The sequence below is a fragment of the Neopelma chrysocephalum genome, unplaced genomic scaffold (assembly GCF_003984885.1).
Source record: "Neopelma chrysocephalum unplaced genomic scaffold, ASM398488v2 Primary Assembly neopelma1_63, whole genome shotgun sequence".
NCBI lineage: Eukaryota > Metazoa > Chordata > Aves > Passeriformes > Pipridae > Neopelma > Neopelma chrysocephalum.
The window spans coordinates 7,580,495-7,601,654 of NW_020897720.1; the positions used below are offsets into that span (position 1 = coordinate 7,580,495).

The 21,160-nt window shown below is 46.2% G+C and overlaps 1 protein-coding gene across 2 annotated transcripts in view; it reads right to left on the bottom strand.

Moving 5' to 3' along the window:
- Positions 1-21,067, bottom strand: part of NSD1 (nuclear receptor binding SET domain protein 1) — a 58,612-nt gene extending 37,545 nt beyond the window's left edge. The window contains exons 1-4 of one of the 2 annotated variants that reach the window (XM_027682953.1): positions 20,984-21,067; positions 20,130-20,785; positions 3,974-4,109; positions 904-1,076 (exon numbers count right to left, since the gene is read on the bottom strand). In XM_027682953.1, coding sequence (XP_027538754.1) covers positions 904-1,076; positions 3,974-4,109; positions 20,130-20,765 — 945 coding nt within the window. In that variant the 5' untranslated portion in view covers positions 20,766-20,785; positions 20,984-21,067. Of the gene's footprint in view, positions 1-903; positions 1,080-3,973; positions 4,110-20,129; positions 20,786-20,983 lie in introns of both variants that reach the window. The other variant, XM_027682954.1, reaches the window with a different exon arrangement.
- Positions 21,068-21,160: the final 93 nt, after the last annotated feature.

Here is a 21,160-nt window from a genome sequence, read left to right on the forward strand (position 1 = left end):
TGGGGGGCTGTGAGCACAAGGAGGGAAGTCCTTAAAAAAGATACCAAAAATGGCCTTGGAAAAGGAAAACCAAATGAGAGCATTGCAACCAGGGACTCATATCTGCAAGAGCACATTCAATCTGATGATTCTGCATTAACAAAGGTTATAAAGCTCTAGAATAAGAGAAAAAGAAAAACCAGACATCACTGCCTAGTGTAACTATGGGCTTTCATACAGTAACACAGTAGCTGGTGTAGTTCTTCACTTCAGCAATTCTAATAAGTTAATTTCTCCAGTCACCTTCCTAAAGACATAGACCAGACCCCTGTGTCACATTACATTAACTGGCTACAACTGCTCAGCACTGTTATGTTTGGAAACGGGGATGGTGCGATGAGCCACAAAACTCATTCCCACAGGCTCCCTGACAAAGCATTTTCCAAGTCAAATTATAAGTCCTAACAGGTTTCTATAAAGAGAATTACTGAAGCAGGGCTAAAAACCCCACTGCTTTATCTCAGCCAGTGATCTAGTGAAGCGTGCAACTCCACCTCTGCTTCAGATCAGCCAAAAGGGGCTGCCAGAGAGCACAGGAAGTTTTTTAGCAGTGCTGCAATAAACATCAGGAGATAGCTGTGCTGCTGAACAGATCCCACACCAACAGAGCCCTGACTCCTCTGCTTCCCAGAATGTCCAGGCCAATAGAAGGCCACACCCCGGCACTGAAGAGAGCCTAAAAACTCCTGGCAGTTTATAAACTATGTTTGATGTAAGGATGCAAAGAATCCCCTCCCTCGCTGCCTTGCTGCAGTCAATCTCACAGAAGAAAGCTGTCAAAGTGCAATTCCAGGCATAAAGGAATATTTTGTACTGTGCAGATTCAAAGAATCAAAAACATGTTGAAGAAAACAGATCTTTCACCTTATGTTTGTAGCCTTTTTCCTTTTGCTTCCCTCTTTTCCGGGGAACAGGCAGCTCTTCAAACTGATGTCTTCCTTCAAAGAGGACAATAGCTTTCCCAGCAACCCAGCTTTTCTCTGAAGGTTCTCCTAAGGCATCCACATAGTACTCTCGGTATGGTCTCCCACTGGAAACTACTTTGAGAAATTCAACATAATTAACCCCTTGCATATAACAGAATAAAGACACACAAAAACAATCACAGAAAGTGGTAAAAATTTGCCAGATAATTTTCAATCACATTTTGCTTAATAACATTTCCAAATGAATGCCAGTTCGGGGGATTTCTGCTCAAAACTAAGGGAGACCCCTTTGATCCCTGCTGTCTATGTTCTGTGTTGCTACTCTCTGTTTTTAAGTTGTTTGGGTTTTTTTCTTATGAACAATAGATTAACGATGGGTCATCTTCCTAGAGCAGAGATTGTTTGCAAAGAAAATGACAAAGATATCTAAATATTTTTTCCTTGAGAGGCACAACATACCAGGCAGGACATTTCTTTTCTGCTACTCCCTGATTAATGATTAAACAGTCCAGTCCACTTGACCGTTGGGAAAACACAATGGTGCTGGCAACACCCAGAACTGACATCCTTCTGGATATGATCTACTCACACAGGTTGAGTCTCCTCCACCACAATATATCCCATCTTGCTCAATGCTTTGATACCAAACAAACTCTTATTTAGGACACAAAACATATAAACAAACACATGCACACACACTACAAGGATTAGGTGCAACATGACAAAACATTAGTTGCAATGAGTCCATTTTTGGGGCACAAAGGTGCAGAATAAGAGAAGAAATTCAATTGTAAGGACACATTCAAAGATTTTTCAAAGGTGCTTTCTGTGCAAGGATGTTGAACAGACATGGTACAAGTAAGAACTGAACCGGTACTGGGTGTGCTGGTGAAAAAGGACAGGTCACAAGCATTAGAACAGAGCAAACAAGGCTTGAAAACAAGGGATATAAAGTTCTCCCTGCATTTTGCTGCAATGTATGCTTAACCCTCTCTTTCTGAACATTCAGCTTAGACTTTCAGCCCATTTGGTTTGTGATGCCTCTTCCAGGAGTGCCGGCACAGTGTGGCAGCCTGGCCTCAAGAGATGCTGACAGTGAGATTCTGACAAAGACCACCGAGAGGATAATAAATAATGACCAGACCAACATCAAACCACGGACAAAGATGGTAGGCTTCATCCATCCCATTCACAGTACTGGGACTTGAGCCACTGAGCCTCAAAATTCCAGCTCCAAAAATCTTTGAGCAGAAAGCTTGCTGAAAAAAAGGTAAACTGCCTTGAACAAAACATCATTCCTCAAACCCAAGAGAAGAGGTTTCTGCACGAGTGATAAGTTTGAAGCGACCTGCCTTGTTTTGAAGGGCTTGTTCCCTTGGCAACAGAGAGCCAAGGCAGGAGGGCTCTTTTTCCTACAGTGCATACAGAGCCCAGCAGCTCTACCTGCCCAAAGGCACCAGAGTTCAGATCCACCCACTCTGCCACCTTGGCATTGGGAAGAGGAGACCAGCAGATCACATACAGCCACAATTGGAAAATGCAATTTTCCCCAGAGCTCCATTGGTTTGAACACAGATAAAACAATGAGGAGAGAGTCCATCATGTGGCTGGAGATCAGGCCTTGAAGGAATTCATTAATATCATGTTTTCTCCCTGCAGAATTCCTTTATTAGAAATCCTCATACAGAGGCTGAGAGGGGAATACTGGACAGCTATATACATTAAATCCTGTCACAAGGAGGGATGTGGGGGAGAATATATGTCAGCATATCTTCTGGAAACATCTTTAACAGAGACCTGAGAGCTGGAAAGAGACTATTTAAAACAGCACATTCAATATTCTCTAGAATGAGGATGCATGTCTCCCAAAGGATGAAGGGGAAGGTGAAGAAATAGCAAGTAAGAAGACTACAGCAACCAGGCTTGAGGATGAGGTGAGCACCATGTAGGAAAAGCTACTTTGTGTCTCTAGACAAAAAGCAGCAGACACTGAGCTGACGGCCACTCAAAAAAAAGTCCACTTCTGCCCAGCACTTGTCCTTATGCTGGCAAGGGCCACAAATCCTGGGGAGAAATACATCAGTGAGTGGCAACCTCACAGGTCTAGAGCTGTCAGTGGCAGATGACAACAGTTCAAAGGGTTTCCAGGTGCCCATAGAACAAAAAGAATCAGAAGGGGAAACCAGGAACAACTAAGCCTTTCTGTTTGTGGCAGTCTTCCCATGGCAGCTGGTATGATCCTGAAAGCAAACGATTAATCACTTCCCTTCTGTTCTCTCTATCACTCACATACCTTTGTCTTGAGCCTGTAAGTCTCTCTCCCTTCCTGGCTCTCCCCTGTGTTCAAGTACATACAGCTCTGCCATATTTCCTCCATCTCTCCTCATCACACTCAGCTGACTCACACTATGCCCTAAACTTTCATATACATTGCTCCATCTCCAGGGTTTTCCAGTATTTCTCCATAAACAGCCCCTTGCTTTCTCATGCCAAACAAAAGCCAAAAAATTTCACTTCCTTGCACACATTCCCATCACACCTTCAGGCATTCAGCTGCTACCCTACACTCCGCTTCTCACCCTCTGCAGCCTCCCGTTCTCCAAGACTGGCCAACTCTCTGTGTCCTCACACACTCCAGTCTTCCCAGCTCTGCTTCGTCACCTGTTGCACCTCTCTGATCCACCTCCTTTTTCTCTGCATCTCTTTTTTGAGAGGCTGCTCTTTCTTCTGCACCACCCTGAGCTCAGCCCAGCTACTCATCCCTCCTATACTCTGTGAAGAAAAGCCTACATGTCCAACAGCTATCTGTGTCACTTCCACCAGCCCCAGCCCCCTCTTCCTCCTGCCACCTCCCTGATTTAGGACTGCTTTACGGATCTGGGTCTTCCACAGTAGGGTCTATTTCTTCATACCTTTCAAGAGCCAGAAGTACTTTTAAAATTAATTAAAAACTGCAGCACCCTGCCACACACAACACCTCCACTTTGCAGTCTGAGTAGATACAGTACCTTTCATTTTTGAGTGACAGTCCAGCACTGGGTCATGACAAATTGTGCATGGCCACCATGGGCGTCTGTTGAACTTGGCCCAAACAAGATCTCCAACTTCATACTTCACTGGAATAGGTTTCTTCTGGGCTTGGATCTTCAGGGAAAAAAAAGAACACAAGAAATCACTAAAGCTTCAGATGCTTTTGAAGAGATTTGCCTCCCCCCTGTATGCAGATTGCATCAGACAGCAGAGACATTTACATTAAAAAGCAAGTCCTTATTTTTACTTAGTGGCTCCTACCCCTTCAGAGAACACAATGGTTCTCCCCATCCTTCTGAAAAAACAAAACAATAAGAGGATTTGAGCAGGCTTTTGTTATATTTTAGTGAGGGATATGACCTCTTGTAAATGACTGCACTCAAACCACATTTGAGCACTGTAAATATCTGGAATCACTATTAACCCTCATTACTTCACTCACAACAATTTGTTCATTTCAAAGGATGAAACGTCCAGAAAAAGTAGTAGAAGAGACAGCAAAATTTTCCTGACTGAAAGGTGATGAGAACAGCAAAGTAAGGTTTTATCAATTGGAGGGAGAGGGGAAGTTGGGATGTACAAGTTAGTAACTTTCCTACTTCTTGGATGTGCTCAGGAAAAAAATGCACCATAAAGTGTTTGAAACCAAAGATAGGCATAATCAGAAAAACACCTTACATACTAATGTTTAGTTTATATGAGAAAAACTGTCATTGCTTTGGCCCAAAACTACAGAGCAGAAAGGGAGCACAACAGCAGCCACCCCCCTCTAGGAGACAGATGGACACACTGACCTTGCCTGTCTCCAAAACCCGCTCACAAATATCAACTCTGTAAACAGTCACCCAAACCCACTCAGCTTCCCAGGGCTGCACAGTGACCATGAGAACACCAAAATCTTTCAACACACAAACCCTAAGGCTGCTTAATGCCATTTCTGTATCACTGTCCAAGAGCAGAGAGCAGATCCTGTGCCATTTGCTCTCTGGCTGGATGTGCACCACCAGCAGAAACCTCTGCCAAGGAGAGGTTTGGTGTGTTGTGACTAATTGAGCCAAGCCAAGGTACAGTAGGTTTTCACAGGAATCAGGAGTCCCTATGCCCAGCTGTGACGTATCCTGCCTGTTTAGCAGCACCCACCAACACATTCCAGGTGGGTTCAGCATTTAAGAGCTCCAAGAAGTGCTGGAGGTATTTCTCCTGCCAATAAGCAGGAGCAATATGCTCCTCATTAAAGCTGTCCTAGTACAAACACACACCTTCTCGCTTCACTTCTCCATCCTGCTCACCACTCTGCTTGAGGCACGTCTCTTGCCATTCCCAGTTCGACATCCCAGCAACAAAAACACAACAGACCTCTCTAATAAAAGGTATAGTCTGCTTCAGGTTGAGTTTTATGGGTTTTCTTCATGTGGTTAAAGAAAATACAAAAGGATAAATAAATCCTGTCACATGAAAAAAAAAGCAGGTAATGATGTTACAGACTACATTGTTGAAATTCTTCTCACTCACTCATCAAAAACCACACAATAACTTACAGCTGAGCAGGAGATCAGGAACAGGAAGGCAAAACAGCACTGGGCAGGGGCTGCAGCGTCCACATCCATGAGCACCTGAGACGCTGCCCTGACTGCTGCTTTTTAAATGCAGATGTACTTTCAGATGCAAAACCCCCCTTATTTTGGTCCATTTCCACCTTGTATTCTTCCTGTAAATGTGACTTTTGCCTCAAATTTTTACACAGATTTCCATCCTGGGCTTTAAGGGGCACGTGTATATCCAAACTGATTATCTCTGATGTCGTGCATACACATACAATGGATGTGCATCTTACTGACAACTGTAACCTGAGCACAGTCAGCCGGACGGAGCAGTAAAACCACCAGTAAAACCACCACGCTGGAGATTTGCCAGAGCCATTCACATTGATCCACCTGAGGGACATCCACAACCCCTGCCCCGAGGCAAGTCTGCATTTAAATCAACTCTTTGTCACCCTACAACACCCCACACTGGTGCCCGGATGAAAAGGTGGCTTTCAAGAAACTATTCAGACAATGCCTAAACCTCTCTTTCCAAGAAGTCAGCAGCTATTCTCATTCCTCTGGGGTTTGCTCTCTCCCTTCCCTGGAATAAGCAGTCAGGTGTTGAACTCATCATCACCCACCACAAAGGCCCCACAGGGATTGCAGAGGCAGATTAGGAAGCACCATGACTCCAAGGAAGAGCTTCATGACAGGATGCACTGTAGCAGGTCACTGTCTTGCACACGATTTTCCTCTCTACTCTCCCTAAATACCACCAACCTGCCAGAGATGCCTGTATGTTTCCACAGGAAAAAAAATTTTGCTATTGAGTTTTCAAACTTAAAACATTTAAAAAAACAACAGCAGAGGAGCGAAATCAGCAGTTGTTGCCCTTTCCAGGTACATCAAGGCTCTTCCTTTGCTGTGTGATGCAAAAATTACAGCCCCAAAGCGTATACATCTTGGGTCAGAATACAGCAAATTTCATTTCTATTACAATTACCATCTACTATGCCAAGATCAAACTGCTGATATATTCTGATGGCCAAAAATTCAGCCCTGAACTAATGGTAACTTCTCTGTGAGGAAAAGCCCAAGTTTTTAAAACACAACAAACATCAGATGTAGTCCCTACATCTGATCACAGCACTGTTCATCTTCAGAGGATGGAAATGTTCAAGTGTTTAAATAACAAGAAAACTTGTGAGCCACTGCACATCAGGTAGGTACCACGTTGTAACTGCAGTGGAGATACAACGAAGAAATCCAAAGCAGGTAAGAAACTTGTTTAGTGAGGAAGGGAAGGGCAGGGCCTTCCTCCATAGACAGCAACATCACAGTTTTGTATTGTTAGGTGTTCTAAAGGGAGTCAGTACTGTCTACTCTGTTATCAACTGTTTGGCATTAATTTGCTGTTCAGATATGACAAGCTACAGCCTAAACTCTAGACAATACACAGCATTTCAGATCACTTTGTGCTGGTTTTGGACAAAACAAGACTGTACCTTGCAGATGTTTTTAATCAAACCCTCTCCACTGATGCAAGACCCAAAGGATCACTGTGGAAGGGGTCACAAGCAGAGGTTCAGCAACAGTATGACACAAACACTACCCGCAAAGTCACCTCTTAAATTTGTACTGTGCCAAACACGGTGTGCAAATCACTGAGTGAAATACCAAACGTTGGTGCTCAGCTTCATGAGAAGGAGACTTTCTATCAGAAAGCCGAGTGCCTTCACCCTCTTGAAATTCTCATCATACAGCAAATAATGAAACTTATCAAGGAAAGAAAGCTTACATTTTGAAGATATTTTATTATGGTACATAATACTGCCAGTCCTCAACTGTCTGTCACCAATATTCCTACATTTAAAATAACTACATCATTAAAAAGTAGACAAAAAAACCTTTATCCAGTAACCACTTTTGGCTCTGTCATTGGAAGCTGCTGTTCAATCCATTAATCTTGCTGGAAGAAGTGGCACAAAGCAGAAAGCTCACAAACACATACACAAGGCTGACAGTCACAGTCTGCATCTTTCCTGCAGCACTGGACATCTCTGAATAACAATCAGAGCAGCACCAGCCCCTCCGGCACTGCTGGAGGCACAGCTGCAGACACTCCAACAGGGAGTGAGCAGGGATGTGACCATCTTGGCAGAGCCACAGCAAGACCAAACTGCACACTAAGGGGCAGAGATATATCTACTGTTACAGACATTTTCAACTTCATATACCCAAAGAGCCATCTGTCCAGATACCACAGCCACTGTAGATCTGTACACTTCCAACTCAGACTTGCTTTGGAAAGCCATTGTGGAAATATTGGCCAAGAAAGTCCTATTACAGTTTATTCCTGACTTAATTATAAACAAGACATTATTCAGTGAAGTAAAGGACAGAACATGCTTTTGGAGAAAGGCTGGGGCAGCAAAAAAAATTGTGTACAAGGACAGAGAAAAGCAAGAAGGAAGCCACTGACCTCTGAGAATAAGGGAGGAAGATCCTGCCAAGCCTGTTTCAGGCACGACCTGGACAGAATCAAAACCAGGGAAGAAAATAAAAGGAGGCGGCCACATCCAAAGGATAATTAACCAATACAGCATAAATAATGACATTAATGGCTTTTTCCTCTGAGTGTGCAGCAGATACCTGCCCAGGGCCCTGCAGCAGGAGCACGGGGATATCTCCTGAGCAGATCTCACCACACTGGGAACTGCCAGGTACATGAGCCCCAATCATCAGTGCCAGGGGCAGAAGGCAGCAACAACTGTGCCCCATAAACTTCCAGTGCTCTCTTCAAACCTCCTCATTGCCAGGGCAGCAACTCCTGTGCTTCTCCCTGCAGCCCATCTACACCCAGGATTACAAACAAGCTGTTCACCATACTTACTTCTTATTAGTTAGAACTGAAAGCTTGGTGAAGGTCAGTCCACTGCCTTCCCCGCAACCAACTTTTATTCCTTAAAACTCAATGATCATTATTTTTTCCTAACAGGAAAAAGAGATGACAAGGAGTTCACCTAATTCCTACGAGCAACCAACCCACTCCTAGATATGGCTGAAGTGGCTGAAGATCAACAGCTTTTTGCATCAGGATAAAAAAAAAAACAAACTTGAGAGAGAGATGACATTTGAAGGCACCTGGATAGCCTGGGCCAAATGGTCTGCTGGAGAGGCAATTTCTACAAGGGCATGGAGTGACAAGACAAGGGGCAATGCTCTTAAACTGGAAGAGGGTATGTTTAGATTGGATGTTAGGAAGAAATTCTTTACTGTGAGGGTGGTGAGGCCCTGGCACAGGTTGCCCAAAGAAGCTGCAGCTGCCCCATCCCTGGAAGTGTTCAAGGCCAGGTTGGATGGAGCTTGGAGCAACCTGGTCTAGTGGAAGGTGCCCCTGCCCATCACAGGGGCGTTGGAACTAGACTGTCTTTACAGTCCCTCCCAACCCAAACCATTCCATGATTCTATAAAGAATTTATCTACTAACACAACCAACCACATGGTTGGTGTCACAGGCGCACAATGCCCAGGACATACCACTCCCAACTCCTGCCATTTCACCATCACACAACAGGTTATTCACCCTCTTCCCTTGCAAAGAAGGGGCAGCAACTGGGGCAAATTCTCCCTATTAAAAGTACTCCCAGAACTAGCCTGGAAGGGTATTGCTAAAGCTCCCCCCAAAATTTCCACGAGATGCTGCTTCCCTCCAGCTAAAGCTGAACCTCATTGAGTTAACTTACAGTTCAAGACAAATCAGAGCAGCTTCAACCTCAGCCCTCTGAGCTCAGAATTATCCTTCTGTCCATGCAGCTCCTACCACAGGGGAGTCCAGGTCCTTTAACTCTGATCACACAAACGAAGCAGCAATGGCTGCAGTTCCCATACAGTGACTGAGAGTCAGAGACAGTTAAAAGGTCAGTTCTTATATCTGTACTGCTCTTAATGAAGGGAGGGTAGAAAGATATGAGTGATTCATGGTTCATTACTTCACTCAGCTCCAACACTCATGCACTGAGAAATGAATGGACACAGATAGAAGGAAAGAAAATAGGAATTGGGAAATAACCTTTGCTTGTGAATGTTGTGTGGAAAGGTAAGAAGGAGATGAGACTAAGAACAACACCAAAGCAAAGCTCAGAAGTGAAATTACTAACTGCTTGTGATGGAAGCCAAAATTTAATCCTCATTAGGAAATACTCATGTTTTAAATATTTTTTGAAATCAAAACCAAATCAGTTGGAAAAAAAGCCAAGAAAATGGAAAGAAAATTATATCTACTTGATATCTTAAGGAATCTTTGAAGCCAAGCAAAAGGGTCACCAAAGTTTCCTCCATACAAAGTACCACTACCACGCATATGAGTAAAAGCATTCACAGAGAGAGACTGAGATGCTGACCCTGCACTTGCTGTGACAAAACTTACAGGAATCAATCCCTGCACAGACAAAGGGGTAAGCCCAGCTGGAGTCCATATGGCCAAAACCCCCACCCAAACAAACCACAACACCTACACGCCATATCTGCCAAAACCAGAGTAATAATCACACCAGTACTTTATGTCAAGCTTCAAGTCAAACAGAGCAGTTGGAGAAGCCTGTTGGAAATTCCCAGGCAGCCTGTGCTGCTGGGGACCTGTTCTTTGCCCCAACTACTCCAGTCTTCCTTCAGCTTCAGCAGGGCAGTAAAAAGCAAACAGGCATCTGACCTACACTGATGCCTGAGAAAGTACACTACCTCTTATCTGGGATCATTATCATTCAGAAGTGTTAAATACTCACTAATTAAATATTCACAAGCAAAAAATACAGCAAACATTATGATGCAGGCCAAACTTCTGTTATCAATAGTGCTTGTGGGTATTTGTTGTCTTTGGCCAGTTTTTACTACCCTTTTCCAGGGTACTAAAGTTTTCCAGGGCTCATATGTACATATGAACTACCCTGAAAGGTTAAAACCAAGAGAGCACACTGCACCAGTTAGGGTAATTCCTACATCCTGAAGCATTTCTATCAAGGTCAGGAATTATCCACACATTAATTTAAATAAAGAACGCACTGATAAGTCTCAGTCACCAAAATAACTGATTAACGGCAACCCTGCTTCACTTAAACAAGATAGTTTTCCTTATGGATTGGATGGAAGAGCAGTGCAATAGAAACCTTTGGCACTTCAGCAACCTAACAATCAGAAATGCACCTAACAGCAAGGTTTGAGGGAGGCAGAAGGAGGAAGTGAGAGAGAAGGGATATGATCTCACCCAGATCCCTGGTGCAGAGAAATCCACAGACACACAAAGACACAGATGATTACAAACCACTGTCAGGAGCCTGAAGCAGAGGACAGACTCTTCTCCTTGCTTATCTGCACACATTTTAAATGGTAAACCACATTCTTTTTAAATCTAGCTCTTTTAATCAGACCTAGTTGTTTCAGCAAGAGAGGAACTGTTGGCATTACAAGAACTTTGCAAACTCTCACAAACAAATACCCACAAATATCTTTTTATGTCAGAGAACTAGCAAAAAACCCTCAAACTGAAACCAGGTCATCAGATCTGTCCGTCTTTCAGCCTTATTTTTGTGCTCTTCTATATATTATCAAATAAATTGTTTGCAAGCAGAACATCTGATAAACACAGCATTCATTTTTCAGAAATGAAGTTTCTAAATCCACAAAATGAAAAACAGATTCACACTATGCAAAATGCAACTTGGCTATTTTAATTTATATATGTAAACTCTATCCTGTACAGCTCAAGCTGTAACCGCAATGAAGCAAGACTAGAGAACAACATGCACAAAGAGTGAATACTGTATTAGAACCTCAACAGCTAAAATTTGGGAATTTGGGTTGAATTCAATGACATTACCTAGCCTGTTGCTTGTTTGGGTTTGGTGGTTGTTGTTTGGGTTTTTTTAGTTCCACTGGCTTCTTTAAAAACAACAAACATTTAAGGAGGGCTTGCAAATTTCACTTTCTGCAGAAATTTTTATTTACTCACAGGCAAGGGACAATCCCACTTTGTTGGTCCAAATGCAAAGATGCCACTTACACAAAACCATAACAACCTCCTCAGAACAAGGTGGCATTCAGCATGCAAGTCCCCCCGCTCAACTGAACCATTTTTCCAAAATAAATAAAAATTCCATTCACACAAAATTCAATTTTAATTTGCACTTAAAACCTCAACTGCTTTTACTGCATCCCTACTAAAAACAAAATCAGAATTTTTGAACACTAGCAGAGCAATAAATTTATCTCGTGCTTATTTATTTCTTGATAACCACACTCAGAGCCATGACCTGAGGAAGGTTCACGCTTCAGGCATCAGGTACTACAAACTTATGCTTCAGGGAGGCTTCCAAACCTTTCTGTGGTGAACCCAGCTTCCTAAACATTGTGAGCATGCTGCGAGAGAACAGCCAACCAGAATCACGAGGAATCTGACTCGTTTTGCTGCTGTTATTTAGAAATCTGTGGGTAGTCACCACATTAGCCAGAACAGTAGGAAGTCTGAACAGGTGCTTGGGAAAACCAAACAAAGTAACATCAGGGCAAGGGGAGGAACTATTAAAAGGGTGATAACCAGCCTGCTCCTCACCCTTCTCTGTTAGGCAACAGCAGGGATCTATCTTTCCATCAACAGTGGGCGGGAAAGTCATGAACACACTCCTCCAAAACAAGAGGAACATGGAAGCTTCCAGCAGAGCTGAGGGTGAGAGCCTTGCCGCACGCTCGAACACCGGAGGCCCTGCAGGAGCTGAAAAAAGAAACTGGAAGTTTCCAGTGTGTTGAGATCCTACTGTGCAGGAAATTTGCTGTTCACTTTTTCCTAAAAGATACCAAACCAAAGGGCACCCCATCCTTTGGCCAGGGTGCAACACTTAGATTGCTCTATCCAACTCAACATTTCTGGTGTGTCACATACAAAAGTCAAATTCTGCATGTCTGAGAATGCAAGAGGAGTTCCCACTGCATTAGTTCTGATGAACATCTCAAAATTCAACAAGTTACGTTGCTATTTTATGATATTATTATACATATATTTTACTATAAATTTTTTTTCCTGAAGAGCCCAGCAGTAGGATGTGCCACCTCCAGCAGCACTCGCAGCTGTTCGATACCACATGTAACCCAGAGAAAAAGCTCCCTATTAAGAACTCACAGAAAACTTTACTTGGCAACCCTACCTACCCCAGTGCTTCACCCCTCAAAGAACAGGGAGGGATGGAGAGGCACAAGAGGAAATCTCCACAACTGGAGACGTGCCATCCCTTCCCTGTGATTCAGTCACCAATAGCGCCCCTGAACTGCTCCCTTCCCCAATGCCAGGCACGTGGTGCCCCTTCCACCTGCAGCCTTGCTGCCTCACCCAGAGTCCTGGCAGCACCTCAGCTCCAAAAAAGTAGCAGGCAGATGCTGCCAGCTGCCTGAAAAGCACCTGTGGATTGTGCAGCTCTGTCATTGCTGAGGCTACAGCCAGTCCAGACAACAAGGTGGGACAACTTGGTCCAACCCTTCTGCTTGAGCTGTGCTAGAGATAGGAGTGAAGGTGATCAGCCAGGGCCAGCCTACCCTTGTGAGGGAAAAGAATGATACACAAGGTGACTTTTCTCCCAACTTCTTTTTGCCATTTTTCCAAAGACCTGTGTGATATAAATCTTGATGCAATCTTAATGATAACCACAGAAAGTCAGCATGTCCACTTTAACAAGTGCTCTTTCATCCTTCCACAGAGGCAAAGCACACTGCTGAAATTCCTCCTGGCTTCATCAATGCTTTTGGACACACGAGAGATGGATGCACACCAAGGCCATCTTTATCTCTGTCACACATTTAATCACTGCTGCAAAGCTACTGTGAGCAACCACACTGGAACCAGATTTCCAATTTAACAAGAACAGAGAACTTCAGCTGGCCCCTGCCAGGGGCATCAGCCTCTGCTCCAATACACAGCAGCATTTTCCCCTCTCCTGGGCACTGGGGTCAGTAGCACCTGCTCAGATCAGCCAAAGCAACACCTGTGCTCCTACCCAGGACTGAACCACTGGGACTCCAAACTCTTCAACTCCCAGCCTGTGTCTGCACAGCACCACAGCTCTGCACAGCTCTGCAGCAATGCCAAACTTACTCGTGCTACCATTCCGCTCCCTTGCTGCAACTACTGGTGGGAGAAATGGGACACACTCCTGAGGGGGCCCAAACACCTATGCCCTGCAGCTGTCCTCGGTAACACTTCTGCTACGACCCCACTCCTGTCCCACTGGCAAACACTGCCAGCTGAGCAAGGAGACCTCTCTAATCCCCAAGCATAGCTGTGAGGACTATCCTTGAGCACCTCTAAACCTAAAAAGCACTGGACACGCCACCTGCACCTGCCCCTGACCCTCCCCCCAGAGGCCTCAAACCATGAGTAGCTCTTGGCAGCCCTACCCAGAGCAGTGGCACAGCAATGCTGGTGATCAGTGACAGCCCTGTCCCAGGGCACCAGAAAGCCCCTCACCCCGTGCACCAGGACTTTGATGTCTCCAGACCACAGTTTCCAACACCAGCTGGATATTAAAACAGTAACAACCCACCCAAGTGAAAGTAACATTTGAACTTCCAGTAACTATTTCAGCAAACTGCAACTTTTCCCAAGCATTCCTGTACACTGGACAGCAGAGTCAGGCAGGGGACACACCTGCCTGCTCCAACACAAATGCAACATTATCTTGGAATCGACACAAAATTCACGCCCGTGAGACACTATTGCAAGGTGTTCTGTACCTCAGCAGTCTGCAAACTCTATCACAGGAAAATAACTCTGATGCCACGAAATTATATGCAAGCAAGGCTATTACTGATAAGTAAAATTCACTAGACAAGAGTCTGTACCTGGGAAGAGTTTAAGGGTCTGAAAATCAATAAAGGTTGAAAACTGCTGCTCTAATTCAAAACAGACTCTCTTACAGACCTTTTCCACCTATTAACTTGGAAATCCTGGCAATGCCTTAGCCACTATAAAGGATTTAACTCCCATTTTACTGAGTGAAGACTGCATTGCACAGCACAGATAGCTCCATACAGACAGAACAAAACACGGGTCATAGTTTTTCTGTTATTAAAAGTGGCATTTACATGAATTTTGTTGTTTTTTTAACTCCCAGGACAAGCCCCAGCCTGCTAGGATTTCTTCCTTCAAGTGTTTCTATTCCCTGTGCCTTTCTAAACACCAGAGCAAATAACTGAAAGACAAAATTACTATATACAAGAAACTGCCAGTCACAAGGAGGAAAAACAGATGCGTAGTCCAAGCAACACTGATTTTTGAGTTGTGAATGTCTTTTTAAGAAATACTGTCTCAATTATAACTTAAAAAATACCACTTTCCTTCTTGGGGCTCAAGTAGCTTGTTAATCACATTCAGAGTTCACATCTCTTGAGTGAGCTCCAGATTTGTTCAGTTAACACAGGGAAATTAAAGAAAGACTTAATTGTTGTACATCACGCAGTTAACCCCACCTCTGGGAAGGCAATGCAATGAGGTGCAATGAGAAGCTGCTCCACTGCAAGAGGCAATCAACAAATCCACGACTACATGCAGAATATGCTGCTTTGAAGTCAAAGGTTACTGCTACAGCATCAAAATGAGCCACTACCATTGATTTTAGCAAGGCCTCAGAAGAAGCTGTAACGGCAAAACTAGAATCACTGTACCCTCAGCAACCTAACATTTGTTAGAAAAAAAATGAAGTTGTGGGAGATACACTTTTCCAAAAAAAAAAATCCCCAGCATGTAAATACAGAGACAGCAGAGGTAGCAGAACCTGAGAGGCAGCATCTAGTCTAAAAAACACCTGTAAAAGCCCATTTTGCTACTACTATTGCCATTTTTTTCCTGTAACAGTAGTAGGTGATGAACTCACATGCTACACTGTATAGAGCTGTATCAAGCCATGCTGCTGAATAGCTGAGTGCAGTCTACACTCTGGCAACAATCTTCAGCAGAGACTTGAAGTATTTATGACTGCGGACAGTACATTAACCAGGACACTGCTTGAACAAAGTCTCTCTTGCTCAAGTTTTAAAAATAAGTTTTAAATATAGAAAGCAGAAATTACATAGAGGTTTCTGCCATTACGTTCAGCAAAACCTCACTTTCAAAACTGTCCAATCTGCAAGAAAATACCTCTGGTTTTGCTATTTGCACACGGACATGTTCAGCTGCAGAACATGAAGTGCGAAGGCATCGATCACTGAAATTTCACACCGCACTCCAGGTAGCCCGAATATCCATATTTTCTAGAGAAATACACATACAAACAGATATTTTGCACCTAATCAGTAATATGCGATTAGAGAACAAATACAATGAAACAACAGGGTAAGAGCAATCACAGCCAAATGCTACAATAAATGCTTCCAGGATCCAACCTGCTGTGCGGGAGAGCTCTGGATCCTACAGACTGTTCAAAACCCTGCTGTCACTCAGAGCAAGCTGCTCTCACACCCTCACACCCAGCGGCTCCTGCTGTGACAGCTCCTAACACCCACCCACTCACACCTCCACCACCATCAAGAGGTGATGCTGCTTTCACAATGCGATGGTGCTGCAAAGTCATTAAAGACCTCAAAAATTTACAGTCAAGCAGTAACACAGACCAGGACAGGGCCCCCCACCGTGGAGATATCCACTCTTCTGGATACCCACCACAGCTGAAGTCCTTTATGGGTAAGTTTAGAGATATCCGAGACAAGAATGCCCCTCAGTGGGTATCCAGGCTGCACGGCCAGGCATGATCCAGCTACATGCTCTTTTCTGCAAAATAATACCATCTACTAAACAGTGGAAATCTTAGTGGCAAAGGGGGATGTGTTCAAGATTAGAGGCACAGGCACTGTAGAACACAGAGCCCGTTCTCTCCAGGTGCACATAGCAGGAGACAATGCCTGCAGGAAGCACCAACAGCCAAACGGAATTCATCTCCCCACCAGGAATATGTCAAGTGACCAAGGAAATTTAGTTCCCTGCTCAAACAAACCACTGCTATGTCTATTGTATCTCAGGGATATAATGTTACCAGTAGTTAGTTACACCTCGAATCAACAGTCTGTAGTAGGAGATTCTTTCAGAAATGTTTACAGGAGTAGTGAGGATCACGTGGTGTTGGTTCCTTCATTTTATTTTTAGCAGAGAGAGAAATGGCACCAGACACGTCAGTTAATAAACCAAGAACCAGAGGAACTCTCACACAATCAAACACTTTCAACGAGAGTACTCTCCCACAGCTGCAGATTAGAACAGAACTCAACTTCATTATGGATTAATTCTAGGCTTAAAGAGAGGACTCTGCTGGCCTTCAGTACTTTTAACATTCTGCAAATGGTGTGATTCTGGTAAAGCAAAAACATTCCAGGAGCCCTACACACATGTCCCCCTCATTCCTTACACCCAGCTACTGGAAGCAGCCATCCTTAGGGATGAAAGATCTGGCTCTGGATTTCCCTGTACCTCACCTTCCTCACTGCCATCACCCAAACATCACAGTCCTACAAGGAAACAATACAAAGAGAATGAAAAGCAACATTGAACCTCGTTCGAGCTCTGCACATTCTGCAGCCTGAAACCATCAGGGTCCTGTGGAAAAAACAGCTCATGAATGCAAAATTTGCATAACACCCATCAGGAGGGGCACAGATGTACCCTAATCCAAGAACTCTCTGCTTCTGAGTTCTCAACACTGCAAATCAAATGACTTGAACATACTTTGTGGGTAGCAACTAAAACCCAACAAGCCGGCAAAGTGAAAGTGAAGTAATAAGGCATCAAAAATTACATTAAAGGAGCAAAATTTCAGCACAAGAGTTCTGCCAAAAACAAGTCCACCTGCTCCAATTCCTCAGCATCCAAGTTCAAGCAAGACCTATGGCACTCAGACCTTCCGTGGCTGCACCCATCTTCCCCAGCACTGGAGTCCGGGCCCACTTCTCCTTCCAACTAGACATAACACAGTTCAGGATCTCTGCAATTTGCAAAGGGCAGGAGAGCTCTACAGACAAGCTCATATCAAGATGGGAAAGAACAGAGATATTCAAGAACAACCACCCATTTAAATTTAAATGTTCCTAACCCAACATGAGCACAAGGCAGCAAACCAGCAGCTGCCAGCCATCACTGCTTCACCACCTCTGGAAAAAAAACAAGACCCAAGAACATTTCCTTCTCCACAATACAACATCTGTCAGGAGCTGCTGGGAACGTCAGACATACTTAAGGGAACATTAACTTGACACTTAAAATAGCTTCGCTTCAGAATATGCACATCCCTCTTTACAAGTGAATGGTACCTGAGCAACCTCTGTCCTGTTTGGGGCAGTTTGGGAGCAGGAGACTGCCAGGGCTATTAACAAATCCCCAAGCAAAACAATACCTGCCACCAGCCCTCCTGCCCAGAGGCATTACTTTGCATGCCACTAAAGACTAAACCAAATTCTGGTCCTTGTGCTGGAAGCACTCTTGATATTTCGGAAATCAGCCTTTTCAAAGCAAGATCTAGTGAAAAATTCAAATCTTGCAAGGGGCAGACAGAGATACACACACACTTCCCTCTTGGCAAAACAGGAAGTTTGAGCAGCAGTGGCACACTCAAAATCATGAGCCTCAAAAATGAAAGCTCTGAGACGGTCTCACTGTAAGGTGGAGGAGCCCCATCATCAGGCAGAATAAAGGTGATACCTGAAAGACTAGCCTAGCTATGACAAGCCTAAAAACAGCTGTGCAGAACTCCCAGGGATTTGTGGTAGTTGTTTTGGGGTGGGTTTTTGTTTCAAGTTTTAGCAGGCTCTCAAAAAAAGGTTGATTCCAGTTAACCAAACACAAATGAGACAGGAATTAAATGCCTACATGAATACATGACCTGAGGAGCAAGCCTGGTTATTTCTAGGTACTGTGTCATGTTTAACAATTAAAAGATTTTAACTGTCTCACTGGTAACTTGGCACAGAGGAAAATCTCTATCTCTTCCCATTCCACAGGCAGTGGAGCTAAAATAAAGGACCACTCTGATTAACAAGCATTTACTAAAGACAAAATGCAAAACATGAGGAAAGAAGGACCCTGGGTTGCCTAAAAAATGCTTTTCTTCTTTGTAGAGTTTTTTTTTTTCTGAATGCAGTTATGCTTTTAAGTCACCAGAACAATCCAGCAAGGCTAACTACAGCAGGAAGGCGGTTTTACTGAAAAGTCAACCCTCCTTGCATATTCAAATAACAGGCTTCATCACTAAGACAGTTTTGTCACCTTACTAGCAGCAGTTCTGTGGCCACCGATAGCTGAAGCAAGTGTTGTGAAAGTACCTCTGCGAGCTTCTGTTTACAAAGTGAGACCCTCCCACAACCGCATCACCGAGCACATGTCTGCGAGAGATCCCCGCTTTGCTCTGCAAAACAAAGCTGAGGATATGCACAAACCTCAGACCCACAGCAGCCTCTCACCACCAAAGACTACAAGACTCCGGGATTCTTCCCAAGGAACGCTGAAGAGTATCCACGAGCTAGAATTCTACCACAAACAAATGAACCTGCCAGCAGCATCCTCTTGGAATCACCACTTCCCTGGGCACTCTATGACAAGTGTTTCCCCACCTCCTAGAGCGCACACCAGGAATGCCGGATGTTCCCAAAGGAATAGAGTCCTGATCCCCAAGTGCTGCACGCTGCAGCAGGATCTGTCCGGCATCTGTGGCTCTACTGAAATTAAAGAGAGCAAGATGGTTTCGATATTACTGCTGTCAAATGAGTTAATCTTCAAACCTCGCACCAATATGTAAAACCCAGAGTATCCTCCATCAAGGAACCTTAAGTTTGCAGAAATATATTTTAGGAAATATGCAAAAAAACCCTCTGAAAATCTGCAGGAAATATACATACACAGCTGAAAATAAAAAAAAATCACGCTGAGAAACATCCCTTATGCTTGGGTTCAGAAGAAAATTACGCAAAAAAAAGAAGTTTAATGCATCTACCTCCTTTCAGAACTCTTGAAGTTCGATCAACTTCTTATTGAATATATTATTAAAAAAACTAAAGGAATTTGTGAGTGTAGAGAGAAATCGGAAAGGAAAAAAAAGTCAGCCTGAATAGGAGGCAATGTTTGTTGCCCGTGAGGTCTGTCAGGCCATGACACGGCCTCTCCCCGGCCACCGCCAAGGTCTCACAGCTCGGGAACCTCAAGCCGGGCCAGACAAAGAGCCTCTGACAGCGTTACAGCCGGAGCGGGCAGGAGAGAGGAACGCTCTGCTCCTCATCTCCACTGCACTCAAAACCAACCCCGTAACAAGGCAAAAAACTCCACTGAACTCCGCAGCGAGTTCCCGGGCGGAGGAGATGGTGCCTCTTATTGCTGACGGGAGAAAAAGCGGCGGGGGGAGCGCGGGCGGCCGCACCGGGACACAGGTGCGCGGCGAGCGCGGTGACAGCCCGGCAGGGTCCCCTCGCTCGGTAAGATGGCTCCTGCCCTCGGGGTGCCGGGGTGAGGCAGGGAGCGCGGCCGGCCCGGCCCCGCCGCACCGCAAAATGGCAGCGGCCGCGGCCCCCCCGCCCGCGCCCCGACAGTGCTTACGAGCTGCAGAGCCGCCGAGGACTCCGGCTTCTCCCCGGGGCCGCCGTCCGGCACCGGCTCGCCTGGCTGCAGGCGGCTGTCGGGGCCCCGCTGTGGCGCGGGGCGGCCGCGGCTCCGCGAGCCGGGCTCTGCCGCCACCTCCTCCTCCTCGTCGTCGTCGTCCTCCTCCTCTTCCTCGTAGTCGTCGTCGTCGTCGTCGTCGTCGTCGTCCTCCTCCTCCTCCTCCTCCGGCGTCTCGGCGCCCTCCTCCTCCTCCTCCTCCGGCGCCTCCTCTCCGCCGTCCCGCAGGAGCAGGGGGAAGGCCCGGGCCCCGCGGGGCGCCTCGGCAGCCGGGTCCTGCGGCGCGGGCAGGCGGGGGGGTGGCGAGCCGGGGTCGGGCAGGGCCTCAGCGCCGTCGGCAGCGCCGCCGAGGTACTCGGCGTTGATCATGGAGGCCAAGTCCTGCAGCCGGCGCAGCGGGATGTAGCAGGACGACGGGTCCTGGCCGTAGCCGGGCTTGGAGGCCGCCAGCTGCATGGCGGGCGGCTCGGGGCCGCGGGCCTCGCCGAAGGGGCCGCCCTTGGGCTCGGCGGCCGCCAGCGAGGTGCCGAAGGGGACGAGGCAGCTGCGGCGGCTCACTTCGCAGGCCTGCTCCATGCCGGGCGGCGGGCATCCACCTGCGGGCACAGCACAATGGGGTCAGCCCGGCCCGCACCGCAAAATGGCAGCCGCGCCCGGGGGCCGCGCTCCGCTCCGCCGGCCCCGCTCCGCCACCGCCGCGCTACAGGCCCCAAGGCCGCGGCCCGGCCGCCCCGGCTCGGCTCGGCAACGGGGCCGCTCGCCCTGCCGAGCGCTGACACGGGGCCGCCGCTCACCTGCGGGTGCCGCGGGCGGCTCGGCGCCTGCCCCCGGAGCGGGGCGATGGGGAGACGCGCCGACCCGGCCCGGCCAGGCCCCGCCGCCGCCGCTCCGCCGCCTCCCTCCTCCTCCCTCCCCCGCATGCGCGCGCCCGACGCCGACGCCGCCATCCCGCGCGGGCGCGCGCGCGCGCC